This window comes from Olea europaea, chromosome 2 (assembly GCF_002742605.1).
Source record: "Olea europaea var. sylvestris chromosome 2, O_europaea_v1, whole genome shotgun sequence".
NCBI classification, from domain to species: Eukaryota; Viridiplantae; Streptophyta; class Magnoliopsida; order Lamiales; family Oleaceae; genus Olea; species Olea europaea.
In genome coordinates, this window is record NC_036238.1 from 15,857,909 (window position 1) to 15,868,017 (window position 10,109).

At 35.6% G+C, this 10,109-nt stretch overlaps 1 protein-coding gene across 3 annotated transcripts; it reads left to right on the top strand.

Annotated features, from left to right (window-relative positions):
• Nucleotides 1–208: 208 nt before the first annotated feature.
• On the top strand, nucleotides 209–9,872 carry LOC111412316 (protein downstream neighbor of Son). Of its 3 annotated transcripts, none has more exons than XM_023043197.1 (15): nucleotides 209–367; nucleotides 530–684; nucleotides 1,179–1,252; nucleotides 1,328–1,472; nucleotides 1,627–1,715; nucleotides 1,804–1,951; nucleotides 2,034–2,227; nucleotides 3,222–3,430; nucleotides 3,524–3,622; nucleotides 5,491–5,612; nucleotides 5,880–5,981; nucleotides 6,420–6,529; nucleotides 6,659–6,746; nucleotides 8,329–8,525; nucleotides 9,334–9,872. In XM_023043197.1, the coding sequence occupies exons 2-15, from the start codon at nucleotides 550–552 to the stop codon at nucleotides 9,545–9,547; spliced, it is 1,926 nt and encodes a 641-aa protein (XP_022898965.1). In that variant the 5' UTR covers nucleotides 209–367; nucleotides 530–549; the 3' UTR covers nucleotides 9,548–9,872. The 3 variants fall into 3 exon arrangements, with proteins under 3 accessions (XP_022898965.1, XP_022898983.1, XP_022898975.1); XM_023043215.1 differs by having other exon boundaries at nucleotides 1,627–1,712; XM_023043207.1 differs by having other exon boundaries at nucleotides 545–684.
• The last annotated feature ends 237 nt before the right edge of the window (nucleotides 9,873–10,109 follow it).

Consider the following 10,109-nt stretch of genomic DNA (forward strand, 5'->3'; position numbering starts at 1 on the left):
TAGCATATAAATTAGTGTGAAGTGTTTTATGAATTATTTTGTTTTTCTTGGTTAGATGTGATTTTTTCCCTAAAATTAAATCCAATTAAACCTGAAGCCCGCCGACCACAAGCCCAACCCGAGATGAAAATGGAGTTAACGTCTGAAACTAACGGCGTTAGGCACAGCGGAGCGGAGGGAAGTAAAACCATTCAAAACCAAACCCAAATGCCATTTCTCCTTTCTAATTGAACCGCACTCTCAAAATCCCGCTCTTGGCCCTTCCAACCCAAAATCCAAAAAGGGAAAATCAGAAGCACTTCCTTAGATGTGCCCCAAATGAATCACTCAGATTAGTGCAAATCAATATATATCGCATACAATTGAGGTCAAATAAAAACCCCTAATTTTTTTTTTTTATTGAATTACACTTGGTTGATTTTTCCCGATGCTATGGATGCAATTATTATTATTATTATTATTTTCGTTTTCTACTGGTTTACGTCTCTCTTTCGTCATGTACATTTTGAAATTGATGTTTGCTATGTAGAGCGGTTGAATATAGTGAAAATGACTAAAGTTGCTGCTGCTGGTCAATTGCCTTCGTCCAATGCTCTTCATTTTGGTGGTGGTGGTGGTGGGGTTGGCAGCTCAAAGGTTGCCACTACCACTGCTTTGAAGCGAAAAACACCCTCAGAGTTAAGGGTAATTTCCTAAGCCCTAGTTCTTGAAATGTGAACTTCTCTACTATTTTTAATCTGCTGAAGCTTATAGAATTTTGATTTTGGTTAAATACTAGTGGTGGCATGCACTAAGAGAAGATATCATGAAACGGGGCTTCGATTTGATATTAAATAGCTTAGAGAAGGACTTAAATGAAAAGTTAACTGCTGCAATGTTCTGCATTGTTTTTCTTGTTTGGCTTATATTGTTCGCGTCTTATATGTAGTTGCTGATTTTACATGATTCTATCCTCCAAGTCCAACACATGAATTGGAGCTACAATAAAAAAAAAATGATCATAGAAGTCAGTCCATTCAATCTATAGTTTATATTCTTGTATGCAATTGTGTGGAGTGAAATGATGAAGTATTTTGAGATACCATTTGCTGAAAAGAAAAAAGTACAAACTCATTTCCATATGTAGTAACTATGTAATACAGATGCGGAGATCCTTACTTAGTTTGTTCAACTGACAGGGAGAACTATTGAAGCGGAGGGATTTAATTGAGAACGTAGATGAATCTCGAGCTCCTGTAACTGGTTATATGAGGTAAATTTGTCATGTAATTTTTTTCTTACAAATTCTCTGGATTATATTAACTGACAAATTGCTTGTTTACCGTAGGAACACCGATGGAGCAGCTTCTGGACCTAAAAAATCTGATTCATCGAAAGCACCACGATACATTGATACACGTGTGGATGCTTTATTTCCTGTCCGAAAAAACAGTATTAGGCTTCGGATGCTTTCCAAAAAGGAAAATGTTAAGGTTGGCTGAGTTTTCTTTTAGATCTATTTAGCGAGGCTACTTACTACATTATTTTACAGTTTCATTTACCACATAGTGTCTCAAACTGGGACTAAAAAATTCTATCTTTATCATTTCTTATCAGTACTTGTGTTATGTAATGAGCCACTTGCAGGAAAATGTCCCAGTTGAGCATATTGGCAGCCTGAAGAATCCCCCTGTAATTATGAATATGGATGCCAAGCCGCAACATCCAAATCTGTGGTAGAATTTAGAAAGTTTACTCTGTTCATATTTTTCTGTGTATTCACGCTGCTGATTGAATTATGTAATTTCCTTCATATCCTTGAAGTGTGGACGATACTTTTGCCTCAAGAAGCGACAAATACTGCACAAATCAAACTGACATGACTGGAAAATGTAGCAACAGTACCTTCAGGAGTGTCACACAGCTGTCACAGGGTGGTGAAAATTTAAATGGCCTGACACTAGTTGACATGGTATTCTTTTTGCCATTTTAGTCTTTGTCAGCTATGGTGTATATTTATGTTTAGAATGTGAAAAACTCTTCTTCATCTGTAGGATAAAGCTTTAAAAGGACTGGTTTCATGTGAATCTCTTACTGCTTCAGTTCCACTCAACGAGTCTACTGATATAACTGGAGGTATTATGCCACAAAACTCTTCTTCAGAATTTCATGTTGCTGGCCAGAAGACTCCGCTGGATTTGACCTTGAAAACTACCATACGGGTTTTGTCTTCATCTTCAGTGAATTGGTGGGCTCACTGCACTTCTTGATTTTCTTAAGTTAACTTTGTCCGTACAGTGTTTGAACTTATTTATTATGGTGCTTCATTGTCCATGCAGCAATCTGGAATACATTTTATGGTCCACGTGTTTGATGAGCTATTGTTTTCATGCATGTTCTTACTGATATAAATCATGCATGACTAGTCTAACTGAGAAGATGCTGTAAGCATTGTAAAGATGTTGACTTGCCAGCATTTGTTCCTTCCATGCATGCCCATGATTCTCTCATTAACTTAGGTCCAGTAGTTGAAAACTTTGCTCAATATTTTAGTCTCAATTAGATGATGTTTACATACATACTTTATCTCTACATCTTGCAGTTCTTTGATAGATCTAGGAGACCATGAAGCAAATTATTTGATCGATGAATGTTTATGAATGTTTGGTTTTTTCATTGATGTGGAATAAAGAAGTACGATAAACATCCAGACTTCAATCTATATATCTTATTAACCTTTATCGCTTTTACTGGTTATGGTCAGAGACACCACACTAGTTCTTTAAAAAATCTATCAGACTATGAAGTTCATGATTTGATCAATGAATAGTCAATTATTTCTTCAATGTGTAATTGATATCTAGCATAAACATCAAGGTTCTTTCTTGCCATTTTTGGGCTATATAATTGACTATAGAAAATTTCTTGTCATCTAACTAGTTTCAAGAGTAAAGCATCAATTTCTTTTACCATTGTACCAAAGTCTCATGCCAATGGCACATATTTTTTCTTGAATCTCTTGTTACTAACTGGAATAAAACCTTGCGATGACTGCACTGTCATACTTATTTCTCTATAATCCCAATCTATGCCCCACTCTTTTTTGCTTGCATATAATCCATGAAAATACAATAATTACACTTCTTTTTTTTTTATACACTGAAATGCTCATAGTTGTCTGTTCCATTACATGCATGCTCATGAGCTCATGCTCATCTAATATCTTCTTTGTGCCTCTATAGGTTCCATAGGTTAGTCAGCCATGGGAGCTTCGGTGGTATGGCTCCATTTATGTATACTGGCTGTTCTTCAGGGTATAGTATGCCATACTCTTCAGAGCCTAATTCGACCAGTCAAGTAAAACACCTAGGGAGTTTACATTCATGGGTGCACCCACAATCTACTCTACCAAATTCAGTTATATCAGCATTGACGATATCTGGGGCTGGAGGTATTGCAGTTGAGACCAGTGTACTAGAATCTTTTTAACTTTTCTTCTCCTTTCTTATTCTTCCTTTTATCATTAATAAGTCTACGTATTAAGGGCAAGGGGATTTCTTGAGTAAACGGCAACAAGCGTGGGAGGATTCATTTCGAAGTCTTTACTACATGCTTCGGAAGAAGATTTGTCACATCTTTTATGGTAAAGACCTTATGCTTTTGCAATATTATTTGTAATAAAATCTGTAAAACAAATATTCGTTTTCTCTCTGCCAAAATATGGTCCTTGTAGCCCTTATTTACTGGGTAAATGTTTTATTTGACTTGAATTCTTATTGTTAGTGTTTCAATAATTGACTTGGACTCTTGGACTGGTAATATTTGGCGACATTTCTTCCAAATACATTTCTTCCAAGTATTTGGAATTGGAAATATCATTCTATTTGTTTACATTTTCTTCATGAACCATCAATGGCCAAACTCTGAAATGTACAGTTTTCCTTCTTCGTATCTTTTACCTGAGGATGTTTATCATAGCCTAGCCTCCCATCTCTTTAGGGGGAAGTTGCGATACACTTCTTTCTATTCTTAGTGTGTCAGAGCTTCTGCCAAGCTTTCTTTTATCCCAATGATTTCTAGGTCCATTTGACCACTTCTGAAGAACACTCCTAATGCACCTTTCCATCTGAATCATTGGCGCCTCAATCTCTTTAGATTATCCTTGATGAAAGTCCATGCACCATGAGTTTCTGGATGAACATAGAGTTGGACTTCGGTGTTCTTTGATAGGGAAATTACAATCATAAGTGAAGTAATCAGTGAGCTGATTAATATTGTAGCTTATTGCGAGGATAATTCAGCTTCAAATGTTCTTTATTAACTTGCAGTTAAGGGGAGGACAACTGAAATGGTTGGGCATGTCCCGGGTAGACCTAAGGAAGCTGGTATTCACAAAACAATGCATTTATATGTATATATCTATCCCATATGATAGGAAAGAATTATTTGAATCATTCAAGAAGATGTGAGAAATTCAAGAACATCAGACCAATTTATTATTTCTATATCGAAGGAAAGTGCCTCCATCTACATGTCATCAAAGATGCCTTTCTCATAATTACCATGCTTGTGTGCCGTCAACGTGAACTCTCTAGTGAATTGATATATGCATCTTTGATGCAACGTTGGTTTATTCAAGAATTATTGATTGACTAGTTGTAAATATACTAGAGCACTGAAACAAGGACAAAGTACTATGGCCTCGATTGATTGCAAAAGATTTGATTTCTAAAACTTTAATGGATGGTATGGAAGATAAATTATATTTTGTCAGATTAGGGCTTAGCTTTTATTATTATTATTTTTTTCAATTATCTTCACACATCATCGGATTAAGGCTTAGGTTGTTCTTTAGCTTCACGGATCCTGTTCTAAGCTCTAAAAATTAAGATTACCACCCGTCATGGAAGATGGGTGTCCTCCTTAGCGACACTAATGTTGTTGCAGAAAAAAGACGATATGATGAGGCAGGTAAAATTATAATAACTTGCCTTAACTCAAGGTAAAGATTGCTAGAGCTTAGGACGATTATACAGTTGATTGTGTTTAGATCGGGTTTCATCCATCGCATTCGAAAACCAATTATTGTCAAGTGAAGGCAACTAAACCAACATCATTTGAGCAAGCCAATCCATGGATTTAAGAGTAGCCTTGTTGCTCCCCAACAATCCCTCTCTCAACATGATGCTCTTATGACTCAAACCATGACCTTAACCTTTGATACAATTAGTTAGGACTTAGGATGGAGTGTCAACCATTGATTTTCAGATGAGAGGGTTGAAACCTGATCCTAACAAATTGTTCTCACTCTAAAGACATGTCTTCTAATGTTTATTATCATAATGAATAGAAATGACAACTTCCTGATAATGTTAGAAAGCAATGTCCATGACATATTATGTTTTGAAGCTTGTGATATTTCTGTTCTAAGTTTAATACATGTAGATTATCTTATCATTTTTTTCCAATTCTCATTACAACTAGAAAGTCATTTGATAATTTTTGGAACAGTTTGTACTGCACAGTTTGTAGTCATGTTCACTGGGCGTAATGGTCCAGAGGATACTAAACGCTCCTGCTGTGCCTACATATCTCGCTCAACAAGATATTTAAGGTCATTGCTGAAAGAACAGGTAAGATTTATTTTCTTCCGGAAAAAGGACTAATTTGAATGACTACAAACTAAATTTGACATTGAATAATTAGTGCTTTACACTCAGTCTCAGTAGCGATATAATTTTGCATTTTAATAATTTTGAAGCTTTCATTTCTACAATATTATTTGGGATGTTGATATAATTTTGCATTTTAATAATTTTGAAGCTTTCATTTCTACAATAATATTTGGGATGTTGATCTACAGCCTAAATTTGTTCTGTTAAATTTAAACTTGATTGCAGGATGTTTCTTTTTCTATGCCGCTTTGCAAATCCAAAGTGGAGGAAATTACTGCAGAAGACTTGGTTGAACTCTCGGAAATTGAAAAATACAATCTTGGAGAGGTTTGGAATGTGTCCACATCATTTCTTTTTCGCTGTCTATTGGAATACATGAGTTTAGGTCTAGGATAAACTATAAAGCCTATGACAAATTTGTAATGATTGCTTGGTAATCAAATGATATGGAGTTCGTAATATGAAGTCATCTCAGATTCCATATTTGTTGAGAGACATGCAAAAATGGTTGTGTTTTGCACGTTTCACAACACCTTCTGTCCCATTTCTGAAGTTGGCAAATATAAATTATACACTAATATTGCGTAATAATGCTTTCAGAGAATATATGTCCATGCAAACTCCCCCCCTTTTTTCTCTCTAATTTATGTTTTTTGAAGTTATTAATGGGATAAGGCTTTGGTGAATTGAGAAAAATTAATCTGCGGGTACTTAGTGAGTCCTTTTGTGAGCTTCCATTAACTTGTGCTCAACTGAGTGATGCAGGCTCGACCCCTGGAGACCCTGACCGGTGTTGATAACAGCCCAGAATCGTTGTTGATGTTTACTGGGAATAGGATTGTACATGGATTGTATGATTTTCTACTAAATTATAGGTGAGTGTCTGATTAAATAAGTTTATTCTTTTACTTTCTTCGTCAAGGGAGGAAATGTGGGTGAAGTTTGTATATATGGTTTTATGTAATGTTGTCATAGCTCAATTTACTTCTATGGTTTGTTTCCAGATCCTTTTTGGCCTCTTTGACTGGTGTGGATGTTCCTGTGTTGTATTCGCCAGTACCTTTTCAGAATGCCGCTCTCTGTGCTCCAGAGGTGAGTCTAGTTAGTATGTGGTGTTGGTAAAGTAATGATTGCAAATTTTCCTTCTTTCCTGTTTCTTTCTTGTGTACCCTGCGGCTTGACACCATTTTAATTTGTATCACCAAATGTCAATGTGTAGTTTGTGTTTACAATTATGTTACTAATGATATTGGGGTCGTATTATAAGTAAGAGAATGTATAGAATATCCTTTTAGTCATAGTACGGTTAAGAATAGGGACGATAGTGGAATCACAGTTGGGAACCTCGTTGTTTGAAAGAGTAATTGATTTAGATACTTAGCCCTTGTTTGGTACATATACTTCGAAACTCAATTTATTTATTTATTTATTTTTTTTCAACAACATTCTCCTTGGAAAATAATTTTTCACTTGGATCCATAAGTTTTTCCACTTTTTAACCACACTTTCTCCCAATAAAATAATCTTTCACTAAATCTTTTCTCAAAAAATTTGCATAAAAGGGCATTATTTATAAGTACTAACACAGATAATTAGAGAGAGTTAGACTAAATAGAAAAGAAGTACAAGAAGTTCTGCACAATAGTTAGAAGACCAACTATGGAATAAGATTGTTGGGCTGTTAAATTGTTAAAAGGCAAAAGGTCCCCATGATAAAGTTAGGTTAAATGTAGATGTTGATATGGATGTTTGATTTGACCATGCTAAATGAATAAAATAAGAAACAAGGACATAAACCAACAACTAGAGGATAAATTAAAGCAATGACGGGTTAAATGGTTAGGGCATGTCCTATGTAGACCTAAACAAGCTCATTTTCACTAGAATAATATGAACCCAACAGAAAGTTACAAGGAGAGAGAACAAACTAACGTGGTTCGATGTTTTTGTTAGGCATTTCATTTTTGTTAGACCTTTCAATACATTCAAGTGTTGGATCAGATGGAATGGTGAAAATAAATTAGTGTTGTTGGTCCAAAATTTATTCAAAATAAGGTTTAGCTTGTTCTTGTTGTTGCATTACGTAGTTGTCGATGTCAATCCAATTGAACAAACTGTTTTCTTAAATGCGTTCAAAGTATATACAAAGTTTCCAGAGATCCATAGACCCCAGCATATTACAAATTTATGTAGTGATTCTGTGATGGGTTAAACTCTGCAATTTTGCAGGAAAATTTATTGACTAATCAATTTCTCTTTCCTGTGGCTTTTCCTACCTTTAATTTTTGTGAGCAAGCCTCTGTTTGGATACAAATTTGTAAATGGTTTATAAATTCAGTCAAAGTCAATCACACTTCATGGTTACTACTCATAATCCACAGATTTCATGGAATCCCCTACTATTCCTCTTTATAAACCATATATAAAATTGCCAAAGGTACAAAAAAGGTTGCAGAAAATTAACCTTATTCAAAAATGGCAATGTTCCTTCCTTGTAATCAACATCTTACATTTTAGAAACGTGTTTTCATATCAAACCCTTCCATCCAGTTCTACTTTCAATATTGAACATATGGATTCCTTGCTACATCAGCCTTTCAACAAGCTGCTAAGGGACAATTGGTTTTGCGAGATTTACTCGAGATCATTAATTTTGGGTCACTTGATTATGCAGGTTAGATGCAAAGAGGTGAGGAGAGCTGATCATATTTCATCCCAGCTAAAGGGGACTAGTATTGGTGGTGAACCTAATCGAGATTCATCTGCGGGTATCTGTTACAGTGTTGAAATTAAGGATGTCTATCTTCCCCCATGGTTAATTTCTGGCGTATGCAATGCTATGCAGTCCAATGGGACTGACTTTGAAGCTAGGTATGCCAAATTCTGATTGTAGCTGACGCTTAAGCTGTGTTAACTAAAGCATGTTTGGGAGTTGCTTATAATCAGTGTACAGTATAATAAATAGAAATGAGTGATGGATAATTGTTTAGTATTTGTGGGTCCCACACATTAGACCTATTATAAACAGATTATAAACGAGGCAAATAAGGGCTAAAGACTTGTTGCATTTTCTTCATTGTTGCTGAAACTTGAGTTGTGTTAACCGTGTAGAATGTTGCATTTTGTGGAATCATGTGGTCTCTTCAGAATCTTTTAGTCTGCTCCAGCCCATCTTCGTTCCTTATCCAAATCTCACGTTTTTTATTACTTGAGAAATAGAAGTGGAAAGGTTAACATAATCAATTAGGCAAATGACCAGTCACTTCTGGAATTAAATTTTGCATGTTTAACCGACTGTTTAGGGTTAAGCCGACTCTGATTTTCTCCTTGAGAGTTCTTGCAGTACCGGTTTGCAAACATTCTGTGTTTTCTGGAAGTCCATTTCAGAAATTCATTCCCTTGAAGCCCATCTGCTGTACGAACTTTTTCATTTTAAGAACTTTCCCCAAACACACCCAAACTTTTATTTTCTGAACTGATCAGACAGCTGCTTTAATTTGGTTCATGGTTTGGCAATACAATTTGATTCTACCAATCAATACAATGGCCGAATGTGATATAAGTTTCTCCTTTTCAGTCTCGTGAAAGATTATCCTTCACATCAAACATGGACCTGCACTATTTTTTTGCTACTTAAAAGTTACTTGATTAGTTTCTTATCTATTTAAGTGATTTGCAGCTTTATAACGGAATCCTCATCAATTGGTTTGAACATTGGTCTGGGCATTGCCAGAGAACAACCCAATCAGCAAGCTGCAGGCAAATTATTGCAAGAAAGTGGCAATTCTTTTGGTATTCCAAACGCCACTCTTTCTTCTCAAATGCGTTCTGCCTTTTTGAAGGGATTAAAGTACAGTGGTGGGTCGTACAAAGCTTCCATATCACCGGTTTGAAATACCATTATTTACTGTAATTGCAAGCTGGAACACACGGGGCATTCATCTCACTGTATTTCGTCTGATTTGCCTTTTGTATTTTGATTGTCTAATCTAAGTGATACTTGTCAATCCAGTTTTGATGTGCTCCCTTCTATGGCCGTCAAGCTTGATCAGTTTGAAACAGAGTAGGGGTTGTTGCACCGAATAGTGCTTGTGCACTTAAGTCGTGAAAGTTTTTATGTAAAGCTTCTCATTTTGAGTACAGATGAAAGTCATAACATCTGCTAAACAGCTTGATGCAACTTTTTATATAAATTATTCTTGGAATTGCGTTATTTGATTTGGATTGCTTCTACTGACTTGGCATTACATTTGGAATCTAGTTGAATAAATTGCTTCTATTAAGTTGGTAACCATTTTGGATAAAGTTTTATATATGCTTCACAGTTGAATGAATTTCAATCATTGAAGGATATATAAAGCTTACAGGCCATTTCAGTGTACCAAATGCTGAATGGAATCCGAACTGCTCTATCTCATGACATTGTCACTCCCAATGGTAAAGGAATACAATTAT

What these genes read in the sequence shown, in the direction of transcription:
- LOC111412316 (XM_023043197.1), top strand. Translation starts at nt 550, where the DNA reads ATGACTAAAGTTGCTGCTGCTGGTCAATTGCCTTCGTCCAATGCTCTT. An exon ending in AAACACCCTCAGAGTTAAGG is followed by an intron (nt 685 to 1,178) that starts GTAATTTCCTAA and finishes TTCAACTGACAG; the next exon opens with GGAGAACTATTGAAGCGGAG. An exon ending in CCGCAACATCCAAATCTGTG is followed by an intron (nt 1,716 to 1,803) that starts GTAGAATTTAGA and finishes ATATCCTTGAAG; the next exon opens with TGTGGACGATACTTTTGCCT.